Below are 13,569 nucleotides of genomic sequence, written 5' to 3'. Positions count from 1 at the left end.
TACATTTTAAAATATATTACAAGAGAAAACATTTAGTTTTAAAGTGTAATAATATTTTAAAAAATATGACTTTTTTACTGTATTTTTGATAATAGACTTCTTTTAAATAACATAAACAACTTTTAAATGGAGCTGTATATGAAGAGTTCAGATGCAAAAGCCTCTAAGTGCCATCTGAAATTTTCTTCTAGAATGATAATTTTTATAAAGCTTGTATATTTAAGTTCAATAATTTCACTTAAATGGCAATGCAAATTACCTATTAATTGTCATTTAAGTGAAATTACTGAACTTAAATATACAAGCTTTATAAAAATTATCATTCTAGAAGAAAATTTCAGATGGCACTTAGAGGCTTTTGCATCTGAACTCTTCATATAGACACATCATACATTCATATAATTAATATATGCATATGTAGAACATATGCATATGAATTACATGAATGTATGAGATGAGCTGATATTCTTGCTTTTTATTCAAAGTTATTTTATTGATAATTTATCAAGAAATCAGCTTTGGTCAATTTTTTTGTATTTTATTGTATTCACACTTGCTCTTTCCCATACAGTGAAAGCATGAAGTCACCAGGGTTTGTCTTGTCAATCTCCAAATAAGACAAAAAAGCACCAAAACGTTTTTTCTTTTCTGTTGTAATTCTGAAACCTTGCTTCCTCATTCATACATGGCGTGGCGACATGACTTGCAAATACGATGTATCTCGATATGCCATATTGAATATATCTGTGTATTACTTATAGGAATATAGCACACAAGTCATAAGGAAAATACTTTTATCATACTTTTAAGGTGCCTTTTGATTCTTATTTAGAGCTTCACAGCTTCTGATCACTTGCTTTTATTGTTTCAAGAAAAATAAGACAGATTTGAAATGATATGAAGGTGCATAAAAGTGAATTTTCACTTTTAGGTGAATTAACCTTCTAAAGATGAAAAGTTAAAGGCCATTAAAAAAAATCTGACAGTACGTGTTCTTGAGAATTTAATTGTTAAAGATAGGAATCAATAGATCACTCAGCTCAAGCTCTTTTCCTCTCCTCCGCATTTCATCTGTTGCTAAAATGAACTAAAACAATACAGCCGGAATGTACAGTACACACACCCCATACAGTCATGGAAATCTGTGTCTTTTACGGTAGTGCTCTCATACACACAAGGCGTCTTTTAGGAAGCCGCTACACGCACCTACATATAAACACCAGTAACCTTACAAGCACGCGAAGTACAATTACAATTCCCATTATAAACATGAAACACACAAAGCCCTTTCTGTGTATCTGATTTAAACCGGGAGACGGCAGTGTGTGTGCGTGTCTGTTTGGATCACTATATCCTCTCTGGAAAAATGACTGGAATGCATTTTGTATTGTCTGAAACCAATGACAACACACATACAATATATATGTCTGGCTCACCGTTACCTCATTTATCATTAGTAAATCATTTTTATGATAAATATCATTTTCATAACGTCTCCCTTTTCACTGTGACGGCTGGTCAATGGTAAGCATGCCATCTGGCACGTCCTCCTCCTCACACACCCAGAATGCAGGCAGGCAGAACGCAGAGGATGTTTCACTCACTCACAGCGACTCGTGTTTGTGTTTCAAACCCTAGAAAATATTTCCATTTTTTGAGATTATCAGCATCAGCCAATTACCTTTCATCTGCTGACATTTTTAAATATTTTTAAGAATTCTGAGCAGTGTTACTTAACTATTGTTTATTTAATACTATATTATGTAGTATTTTGATTTAGCTTTTTTATTTACATACATACATACATATATACATATATATATATATATACACATATATATTTATATTTAGCATTAACTGATATTTATTTCTTAGTCATTTAATTATTTTACTTTTAACATTTTATATCAGTTAGTTGTCAAGGAAACATTTGTAATTTGTTAAGCTTTTAGGTTTTTTATCTAATCTTTATTTTAATCAATGACATTTTTAATAGTTTTAAGTTAACAATAAGACTGATTTTGAGTAATCGGCAATCGATCATCCTGCTTTATACATATCAGAATCTTCCACTACAGTAGTTTTTTGGCCATTAAATTCATGTAGGCAGCTAAAAACACAACATCTATTATCACACAACTATAATTTCATATACTAAAGATCGCACGCATCTAGTCTTTGATACGTAGTATATTAGTAGAAGTACTTTGATATGTACAAAAAATAAGTGCTGACATCTGAAGCAGTTTGACTGCTGAGCCACAGCGCTGTTAAATGGAAAATAAGACGTGGTTTTAAAAGTTAAACTACTTTTAACCTGACATGGCGTCTTAAAATGTGGTACTCAAGCACAGTCCGAGACATCTTTCTAGCACGTTTACATAGGAAAAACAATTAAAAAGTAGAGCAGGCTGAATGAAGTGTCCCTAAATGTGTGAAATCTGATTTCTTATGATTTACAGTTTTTCTCGATTGCTTAAACACTATAACCAGGCTTTTGAACTAAAATTTCAAAACCATAACGCCATTTTTCAAAAAGCACACCCATTTCACTCAACTATAAACACTATTCCCTGTTTTGACTCATGAGTCAGATTTGTTGAACTGTCACTGCAAAACTCTACACACAAATCCCTTCATTTCTCATTGCCTACACCATGTTGTCATTTAGAAAGCACTAGCATTCAAAATTGTTCACTCAATCAGCACATCTTCAGCTCAATTAGCACACAATTACCCACGTGGAAACACTAAGAGTCAAAATTTAACACACATCAATCAGAACCTTCAATAGATATATAAAAGGGCCCAAATCAGATTATTGAGTTTTGGAACAATGGATCCAGAAAGACATGAATGAAGAGGGATAAGAATGAGGAGGAGGAAGGGCAAGGATAAGAAGACAAGTAGTCTCAGATGAAATTCAAGCCCCATAGTTGCCCATGTGTTATTCAATGGTATGACTATGAGGGAGGCTGGGCTACGAGTAAGGCCAAATTTGAGTCGCTTTACCGTCGCCTCAAGAACCTTCAGGGAGGTGTGGTGGCAAACAAAATTACTGAAAATATTTCCAATAGTCTTTGATGAGGTTTATTTTCTTGCAAGAAAAGGCCAGCAGTCGTACAGTCACACAGAGTGTGACAGTGAAGGGAGGGCATCCTTTCTCCTTTATAGTCTTGACTCCCAGAATGTTATCTTTCTAGGCAAATGATGGTATTTCAACCATATGTGGAACATTCTTAGACATGTCCATCATATTTTATCCTTGAGTGGAGGCCCTCCTGTTACGTCCCAACACTCTTTACCATTCCAATACAATTCGAATTCCATATTAGAATATGGTTTGTGTGTGCTCTTTTACTGTCATATGTTGGTCACACACATCTTACTGTAAGTAAATATAAAAAAAAAATTAGAGGAGAGAGTAAAAAAAAAAAAAAAAAAAAAAAAAAGAGTAAAACAGGGGAAAATAAAATATTTGTGTTTGTATGTGTGTTTTCTGTGTGTGAATAAAAATGTGCCAATGTATCCACTGGTTGTGTCTTTTGTGTTCATCGTGTGAAAAGGTTTGTGAGGGGGGAACCACAAGCAGCATAACTTACCAGTTTTGGAAATGTTGTTTTGAATTTATTGCACCAGTGTCTTAGACTATGTTGTAGTGTGTGTGATTTTGATGGCTTGTGTGTCCTGTTTGAGGGCAAAGTTTGGTTTTTCAGCAAGAGTGAATGGTTTTGAGTGTAGAGCTTCATTTTGACCTGAAAATAGGATGTTTGGGGAATTGGGTGAGACGTTATGGATTTGTGTTTATAGTTTTGAGAATACGAGGCATAGTTTCAAGAAATGTGTTTAAGCAATCGAGAAAAACTGTAAAAATTATTTAAAAAGACCTTGAAGTGACTTGGACGTACACTTCTTATAGGTTCTGTTGTTTTGGAGTAACCTGAGGTTGTATCTTGATCAAGGTCACAAGTTCACAGATCAGCTCTTGTGAGGTTTGAACATACTCTGATCAACTCAAAAGCTCAAACACTGATAAACCTCATTGCTCTGGTTGGTAAGATGTGAGTGCACGAGTACATGTACCTCTTAATGAGTTTGATGGCTTTAAATGCTTCGTCCATGTCCCCTATAGTGAGGTAGAAGCTGAAGTTCAGCATGGCGTCTCGGGTCTGCTTCTCACAGCTCTCCAACCCCACAAAGTCTCGTAGGGCTCGTCGTACCACCATCTGAGGGGCCGACGGCACCTGGGGCGCTTCGGCGGGAGTCGAGACCGCCTGGCCCTGATCTCCACCCTCACTCAGCTGAGAGGACAGAGAGAAACATTCATTAACGATAAAACTTTAGCAAAACGCAAACACACTTTTTGAACCAAATTCAGAAAGGTGAATGATGAGAGAAAGAGTGACGTGTATCAAATGGATGATTCTTTTGCCAAATGACCGCTGGGCGATTGTGATGGTACTCACTTCAGGGAGAACGAGTCCTCCCCTCCGAAATAAGAGCTTAAGAGCAGCAGGACAGTCAGAAGGAAAATCAGAATAAGAAAAATAAAAGGATGCATGCAAGAAATGCAGAAAAATGTATGTAAAGTGGTGAGAAATAGAGATGCATACAGATTCACAGAGAAGCAGGAAGACGGGAATGAAGGGTTCCTGTGTGTTCGTACCTTACAAATATAATAGTAATACGGTGTATCTAGAGCCAGCAGAGAGAGCAGCGTAGCTGGTTTAGGCTGCGAGTCCTGCAGGAGGAGACCGTGTTCCTGTGTCACAAAGAACGTCACCACCATCATGTCCTCCTGTCAAAAAAAAAAAAAAAACGTTTTAAATATATTTCAACTCATTTATTTAGCCCTCATAATGCATTCAGTTTTAAATTTTCAAATTCCAAGAAATAAATTAAAATGTCTAAAAATGCATAGTTTTTAGTATGGAAAACAAACTTTGCAAATGAGCCAGGACTATGAAAATAATTGTTTTTTAAAGGAGTCTTTTAAAGAAATGATGAATGTGAGAACAAATGGAGGGGGGGGGGGGGGTCTAATAGAAAAAAAAAAAAAAAAAAAAATAAATATATATATATATATATATATATATATATATATATATATATATATATATATATATATATATGTGAAAAAAGCCCAGTTAACAGGTTAAACAAATTAATTTGTAGATGAAAATGAGATGAAAATGTAGTGTTTTACCTTCTCTGTTTGTGATTGGCTACTTCTGAGGAGGTCAGAGTTCACAGGAACTGTTTCACACACAAACAGACGTGGCTCATTCTCGTCCCAGAACTGAGAAACAGGGCAGCGGGCGGCCAACTCCCCCTCACATCGAGTTCTTAAATTTAAATAAAAATTTTCACAATGAAAGATTGCTTATTTTTATGCACTTGCATCATCTCTGTTCCTGTGAGACCACGCAACGGTACCTTTGACTGTCGTCGGACAGTGCGAGACCGCTCTCTGGCCTCCCTGTGAAAAAGTCGAAGTAAGACAGCGTGTCCAGCTCGATGTCATAGAAATACACTTTGTTATCTGGCCGCCCGTTCACCTACGATGCACAAAACACAACACAGACATTGGCAAAACCTGCACATACAAATGAAAGGATCTATCGATCTATCGATCTATCTATAGCGTGTTTCAAGCTCCGTTTGGCAGCCGGTTTTTGATTCTGTCAGTAATGTGCTTAATCAAGAGGATTATTTCTCACATGCGCTAAATAAACTTAGTGGGGGTAAAATTAACTGACAGTTTTCTTTCAAACAGAGAGAGATGATATTGACAGAGACAGAAAAATCACTATTTTATTATGTACAACACACTATATTAAAGGCACAACTAAATGTGACATTGATTATAGTGGGGTTATGTGAAGATCGTTTTAAGTTCACTTAAGTTAAAGGTTGTTATAATATTTTTAAGCATATTAAAAAAGCCTGAAAACGATGGATTTCAATTATACTGTAATGTTGAATGGCTATAATTACTAATTTCATCACTAGAAATTGAGAAAAAATCAATTTAATAGAGACATCAGCAATAGTATTAGTTCTCTATACTTCATACTAGTACTTTGTAAAAAGATGCCATTAAACAAATATTCAAAATATACCATCTTCATGTTGCTTCTACATTAATTTGGAGATTCAAATTTCAATGTTAGGTGTGATTAATCTCAATTAATTACAGAAAAATGTGCGATTAATTTGTTACATTTTTAGACATTAGACAGCACTAAATTAAATAATCTAAATCACACAATGTTTTTATTTTTTATTATTTAGTCAAGGTTTCTTACAGCCATAATTAAGTTTTTCATGACCATTTTCAACTTGCTGCATTTCTGCAGTTTAGTTTCAAAAAATGATCTTGGTCGACTTTCATTGTGAGCATCAAACTTGTAATTCAAAAGAGAAAAATCCTGTTTTCCATTATATGGTCCCTTTAAGAATTGTCTTTTCTGTACCTGTGTAACGAGGACGCTCAGCTGACTGCCGCTGGCATTGCATTTGACTGATCTCAGAGCGCCCAGGTCAGGAATGAGCTCACAGAGGTTCTTTGTGACGCCCAATGGTTTGGCCTCCCTGTGCACAAAAACACACACACATTATACACTCATATACATTTACACGTTTGTGTAGAACTGAGTGTGTGTGTTTACCTGCGTGTGAGGTTAAAGACTCTGACGTGAGACGTATCTGTTCCCACAGCCAGGTGAGACCCACACACACTCAGCAGTGTCGGGTTTCCTTCCACTTCAGAAAACACCAGCAACTGTTTCACTGTGCCCTGGACACACACACATACACTTAAGAAACACAAACTTGGAAATGTGAACATTCACTGTGTACAATGTGTATTTTCATGTTAAAGAATGTGTACTTGAGTATAGAGTTTGTGTGCATAAGTGTGTTTAAGAACATCACTTCTGTGTGTGTGTGTGTGTGTGTGTGTGTGTGTGTACCTGTGGTGTGCGGATCTGGACGCGGTTGGGTTCTATGGTATAAATGTTTTCATCATGTAACGCAAGAGCAGCAGACTCACACTGGAAAGAACCTGATGAAAAAACAACAACAGAATTCATCAGAAAATGACTCTAGTACTGACAGATTCTGTGGTGCTGCACATCTGCCATGTGGTATTAGTACCTGTGCTGTGTAGTGTTTGTCCTGATGGCTCATACACTGTGATACATTTCCCATTCCACACCGCAACCAGATCCTGAAGAAACACAAATAATGTTGAATTATTTTTATTTTTGCATATAAATACATTTTAAATATCATAAATGTATTTATTTTTTATTTTATATATATACATTTATTTTCTTGTTCTGCGAAATCCTGGAAATAAATTTCACTGATCTGGCATTAAAAAAGACTGAGTCTACAATCATCATCATATCATCTTGTGAACAATGATGCTGACTCTTGAATGTTTATGGTAAAGTCATTACAATATGTTTGCAGAATGAGGTGATAATTAGAACGAGGAAAGACTAGAAAAGGGATTTGCACCTTGGTGACTTGCACGGCTCTGATGTGCGTGTCTGTGTGGAAGGTGATGTGTGTGTTGGTGTTGAAGTTGGCCAGGCTGAGCTGTGTTGGTGTGAGCTGCACTGCTGCTATCTGCTGGCTGTAATGAGAACACATCACATGTTCTGACAGAATCACCACACAGCTGCTGCTGCAGACGGCCAACAGATGAGAGCTCGAGCCCCACTGCAGACAGACAGACACGGGAGAGAGACTTCAGACATGCTAGTAATTCATGTTATATTTATAATGAGTTTATATACATTATTGTTTTTTTAACAGGAAATATCCCTGAATACATCTCAGAAGGGTGCTGTACCTGAAGCTGTGAGATGTTTCCTTCCACCTCTGCTGGTGTCTGGAGTTTCCACTGTGTTTTTGTGTCACCTTTCTGATCACTCACCGTCACCATGTGCCACAGAGCAACACGACCCATGCTGGTACCTGCCGCAAGAACTTCTGCAAATGAAGATCAGATTAGTTCTGAATAAAAACACATAGCCTTAAACATTTCCTTATCCCATTCAAATTAAACATACAAGGCTGCAAGTCAAGCATGTCAAAATGGTAAGCAGAAAATCATGTTCACATTTACATCATAAGGTATATACAGTGCATTCAAGCAATATTTTTTATCAGCACAAGCACACCGTGGGAATCAAATTAACGACCTTAGCGTTGCAAATACAATGCTTTACCGGGTCATAAAGAACTCATTCTTACAAATATGATATTTATGTTTTTTTTTTCTGTACAAATATCTAAATATCTTTAAAACAAGACATATTTACTTGATAAACTAAACTACATCATATTTTTTTTCTTGTTTTAGCAAAACATTTATCCAAATTTTGTATATCTAACACAAGTTTCTTTCTGCATAACTAATCTATTTGCAAATAGAAAAACAAAACATTAAACTTAATTATACACTACTGTTCAAAAGTTTCAGAGCGGTAGGATGTTTTAATGTTTTTGAAAGAAGTCTCTTCTGCTCACCAAGGCTGCATTTACTTGATCCAAATACAGTAAACACAGTAATATTGTGAAAAATTATTACAATTAAATAACTTTTTTCTATTTCATTATTTTTAAATTTATTTTTTCCCTGTGATCAAAGCTGAATTTTCAGCATCATTACTCCAGTCTTCAGTGTCACATGATCCTTCAGAAATCATTCTAATATGATGATTTGCTGCTCAAGGAAAATGTATTATTATTATCAATGTTGAAAACAGCTGTGTGCATTTTTTTTTCAAGTTTCTTTTAATGAATAGACAGTTCAAAAGAACAGCATTAAAGCTTTTGTATCCTTGCGGCATAAAAGTATTAATTTCTTTCCAAAAATGTTTTTTTATTCAAATTCTTCCTGACCCCAAACTTTTGAACAGTAGTGTATAATGTTACAAAAGCTTTCTACTTCAGATGTATAGAGATAGAGTTGTCACAGTGCAAGTCTTACGTTTAGAAATGCAAAAGGACACACAGTTGAGCAGCTCTCCTTTCTCAAAGCCCAGAGACTCATCCAGCGACAGAGCGTAATGATCGTCCAACTCCACATCCCACAACCTACACACACACACACACACACACACACACACACACACCATCATCATCATCATCATCAGAACACTAAGAACATTTCAGGGCATCTGTAGAGAAACTATGAAATATTTTTATATACACTGTAAAAGCAAACACAGAAGACTAAAATTTGATGATAACCTGATGTGTTGTTCTCCTGATGCTGTGATGAGCAAACCATTTTCTGTCCACACAATGTCTGTGTGCTGCCCACCTCTGCTACTGAGCTTCACCTGCACACACACCAGGGTTATTATAGTTACCTAAAACTGAAATATAATATATATTTAAAAAAACTTATTTTAAACTTAAACTTATTATTGAGATACTATAACAGTATCTTAATACTATTAAAATGACACTAACACACACACACACACATTTATCTCAGCAATCTGATGATTGTCTGGTTTTTGCGGCAGTATACTGATATCTGATTGGCTGTTTTCGTAAAGCCCTTGTATATGAGGTGTTATCTGATTGGTTGTTACCTTACTGATCTCCTGAGTGAACCCTTCTGGCCCAACACTGAACTGGGAGAGCAGCAGAGATTCAGTCACCACGGCGAGAACGGCTCTCCTCTTAGAGTACCACATCTTCTGTACCGCACTGTCAACAGACAGCAACGCCACAATCCGCGCCTGCTCATCCACGCTGTACACACTCCCTAAAACACACACACACACGGTTAGAACAAACCCAGAGCGACTGTCCATCATCATCAGTAAACGTCCTGTGTCTCTCACCATCAGCTGCACTGATGTAGAAGGCCAGTCCTTCCTGTGATCCCAGCGCAAACACTGCTCCTTTATTGCTCTTCTTCCAGTTAAACATGTCCAGAGCGCTTTCATCCCCGCTAACAGCAGCGCGGGCCAGCATCGCCACATCCCTACAGAAATATTCAAATACACACAGTAGGATTCTTAGATACTTTCTTACCAAAGCAACTAACAATAAGAAGTGGAAACACAGTGTAGCAACCCTTGTGAAAAAGAGGCAAACTGTAGCATACTTTTAAAAAGAGTACTTCTAACAGAAATAATACACTTTAAAAGAAACTTAATGCACTCAATTGAATGTGACATGCAATTAAATGAAGACGTATTATAGTTTGCATTTATATAAAATGCAATTAGCTGAAATTTAGATGGCTTTTTGACCCACTTACAGTAACACTTAAGTCTAATGTAATTAGTGTAATTACATAGTTACTTCTATTGCTTTTGAAATATGGTTAAAGTGTAAAGCAGAATATACTGAAAAGCATTTAAGGTTAACTAAAACATATTTTAATGTAATTTCAATTAAAACTTGTCTGTCATGTATTTACATTTGTAATGGCACATTTGTATGATCAAGTTGCAATTTATTACAAAATATTAACTTTACATGCAATATCAAAAAACACAGTTAAAATTATAATCAAGTACTTTACATGTGCTTTAGTATGTTAGTCAATGCATTTAAATAAAAGCATGGCAAAAAGATGATTAAAACATAATGATTTAAAATGTACTTTTCAAAAGTGCACTTTGTAATAATAGTCAAATGAAAAGTTTTACTTTAAAGTGTACTTAAGTGTGTTAAGTCATGAGAGTGTAGTCTAAGTACAGAAAGCTCTCAGATTGCATTAAAAAGATCTTCATTTGTGTTCTGAAGATTGGAACGACATGAGGGTGAGTAATTAATGACAGAATTTTCATTTTGGGGTAAACTAACCCCTTAAGTGGCCTTTTATTTCATTAATATTATATTATCTGCAAGTACATTTTTTTTTATTTAATACATGTTTAAGGTACACAACAAGTGCATTCAATACATTTAAGTGCACTTCTTTTTCACAAGGGAAACTAAGGTCAAAGATCCAGTCACTTCACTGTAATGATTCACATGCAATTTAATTGAAATACAAGTCAAAACTTCCTCTCTAGTCCAGCTAGAACATTACTGACACTAAACTGTTCATGGTATTTATGTGGTTAAACGAGACTCACTCAGCAGGCACTGTAGGTCTGAAGATGCAGCACGTCAGTGGTTTACTGTAGTCATGTTTAATCAGAGGAGATCCCTGCAGTTTCCCTCTAGCGTCCACTCTCCACACCGCCATTACACCTGCCTGAAACATACACTCACTTTAGCATTACATTATGTATATTTAAATATACGTATGCCATGGAGGTGAATGTGTGTGACCTGATCCCCCGTGACCAGTCTGCTGCCGTTACTGCTCCACTCCAGCACTGTGATGCAGGCGGTGTGTGTGTTGTTGGGCAGGGGTGTGTGTTCTCCAGAGGGGTGTGAGAGGAGAATGGTCTCGCCCGTCTCCCACCCCACCGCCAGCAGGGGTTTAGTCGGGTGCCACTGCAACAACGAAGGGCTGAATCCCCGTTCCACATGACACAGCTCAACATGCTCTCCCTAATGACACAGACACACAGATATTACAGAGCACATTAAAACTCAACGTCATCACTGATACTATTTCATAAAAGAATTTTGGACCTTTATTATAAAATAAAACATTCAAATTGAAAAGAGCAATCTCTAGTTAACTATTAAATATTATATTAACTATTTATTTAGTTAGGTCTGAAATAATAAAACAATACATTCACTAATGATCAAAAGTTTGGAATATTCAAGATGTTTTTGAAAGACGTCTCTCATGCTCACCAAGGCTGCATTTATTTAATCAAAAATACAGTAAATACAGTAATATTGTGAATTATTATTATCATTTAAAATAACTGTTTTCAATGTGAATATATTATAAAATGTAATTTATTCCTGTGATCAAAGCTGAATTTTCAGCATCATTACTCCAGTCTTCAGTGTCACATGATCCTTCAGAAATCATTCTGATATGATGATTTGCTGCTCAAAAAACTTTATCAATGTTAAAAACAGTTGTTGTGCTACTTGATATTTTTATGGAAACTGTGATATATTTTTCTCAGTATTCTTTGATGAATAGAAAGTAAAAAAAACAGCATTTATTTCCAAATATAATCTTTTTTAACACTATAAATGTCTTCACTGTCACATAACCCAAACTTTTTAATGTATATCACAGTTTTCATGCAAAAAAAAAAAACTATTTTGATCACAGGAATAAATTACATCTTAAAAATATTCACAAAACAGTGATTTAAACTGCAATAATTTTTACATTTTTGATCAAATAAATCTAGTAGACATCTTTCAAAAACATAAAAGATCTAAATGACCAAAACTTTTAAACAGCTGTGTATTTACTGTATTGCTGAAAACGTACATTATTGTTTAGTTTATAAAGTTGTCTGAGTATTGCAGAGAATGCATGAACAAGCAGTGAGAGTGTGTGTAGAGATCATCTCACACCTGTTGCAGGTAAAGATCCACACAGCCTCCGCTGGAGGCATTCACAGAGCCCACGGCCAGCACACACACACTGGAGTGCCATGAGATGAGGACCGCTGCTCCACTGCTGTCAGGGGCCTCCACACGGTGATCAAAATACACAGCCATGACTTACAGATCTACAAAAATAATGATTAGCCTGTATTAATATCACAAAGCACATCTTACAGCAGTCATCTGCAATTGATAAAATTATTGAGAACCTAAATATGACAGTCAGCTACTACATCTCTAGATGGTTTATTGTGACTAACTGCCCAAATTGAAAATTACTGTAGTGGTAACGTTACTATGGTACAGTGAAGGAATCAGATGATACCATGGTATTTTGATACATACTGTGTGTTTACCATATCCATACACATCCGTATTTAAATGGTTCTGTAGTGTACTTAACATGGTTTCTTTATGGTAGTATCCAAAAACAGGGTATTGCATGTTACTATGAGCAAAACATGGTATTTCTACATAGGTGTGACTCCTCAAAGTTAACGGTTTGCTGCTCTAATAAAGTTGTAGATAAGATGCATTTCTACAGTTGGGGAAACTATTGTGGAGATATCTTGTGCTTTTTTAATGTCATTGGCGAAATGTAATGGAGAATGTTGTTTACATCTGTTTAATGTTAGTAAATCTACCGCTAGCTGTGTTAGCTAATCCACACCGAGGCCTGCCGCTTTAAAAACGCTTCAAATAACGACTGTTTAAGTTAAATAATTTACCTGAGACCTCTTCCGCTCAGCACTGCCGTTATGACCGTGTGTTTTTCGCACAGCATATGTATGATTTTGACAATAAAAAATTAAATTAGCCCTTCGAGGTTTACGACGCGCCTTTAGCCGTGAAGCGTCTCTTTCGGTTGCCCAGACAACACCAAGAGGAAGAAGCGCGAGGGGGCGTGGCTAAAAGCGTGTGTTGCGTCTCAACCAATGAGGTGAAGCAGGTATAATGACTAATTGTTATTGTGGTTTCAGCACATGTGATTCGGAGTCAGAACAAATCTAATCGGATTCGGAGGGCATTAGGGCAACCATGAGATTA

General features: G+C 36.0%; 1 protein-coding gene across 1 annotated transcript in view; it reads right to left on the bottom strand.

Annotated features, from left to right (window-relative positions):
* Positions 1–13,403, bottom strand: part of ift140 (intraflagellar transport 140 homolog (Chlamydomonas)) — a 31,024-nt gene extending 17,621 nt beyond the window's left edge. The window contains exons 1-18 of the mRNA XM_081353239.1: positions 13,251–13,403; positions 12,490–12,647; positions 11,323–11,547; positions 11,124–11,245; positions 9,876–10,018; positions 9,621–9,796; positions 9,271–9,362; positions 9,008–9,114; positions 7,865–8,004; positions 7,528–7,731; positions 7,159–7,231; positions 6,975–7,066; positions 6,672–6,799; positions 6,477–6,594; positions 5,437–5,558; positions 5,207–5,345; positions 4,667–4,798; positions 4,084–4,301 (exon numbers count right to left, since the gene is read on the bottom strand). Coding sequence (XP_081209365.1) covers positions 4,084–4,301; positions 4,667–4,798; positions 5,207–5,345; positions 5,437–5,558; positions 6,477–6,594; positions 6,672–6,799; positions 6,975–7,066; positions 7,159–7,231; positions 7,528–7,731; positions 7,865–8,004; positions 9,008–9,114; positions 9,271–9,362; positions 9,621–9,796; positions 9,876–10,018; positions 11,124–11,245; positions 11,323–11,547; positions 12,490–12,636 — 2,378 coding nt within the window. The 5' untranslated portion in view covers positions 12,637–12,647; positions 13,251–13,403. The remainder of the gene's footprint in view (positions 1–4,083; positions 4,302–4,666; positions 4,799–5,206; positions 5,346–5,436; positions 5,559–6,476; positions 6,595–6,671; positions 6,800–6,974; positions 7,067–7,158; positions 7,232–7,527; positions 7,732–7,864; positions 8,005–9,007; positions 9,115–9,270; positions 9,363–9,620; positions 9,797–9,875; positions 10,019–11,123; positions 11,246–11,322; positions 11,548–12,489; positions 12,648–13,250) is intronic.
* Between the last annotated feature and the right edge of the window lie 166 nt (positions 13,404–13,569).

This window comes from Scardinius erythrophthalmus (assembly GCF_964197995.2).
Source record: "Scardinius erythrophthalmus genome assembly, chromosome: 22".
Taxonomy (NCBI): domain Eukaryota; kingdom Metazoa; phylum Chordata; class Actinopteri; order Cypriniformes; family Leuciscidae; genus Scardinius; species Scardinius erythrophthalmus.
This window is presented reverse-complemented; position numbering and strand designations above follow the sequence as displayed.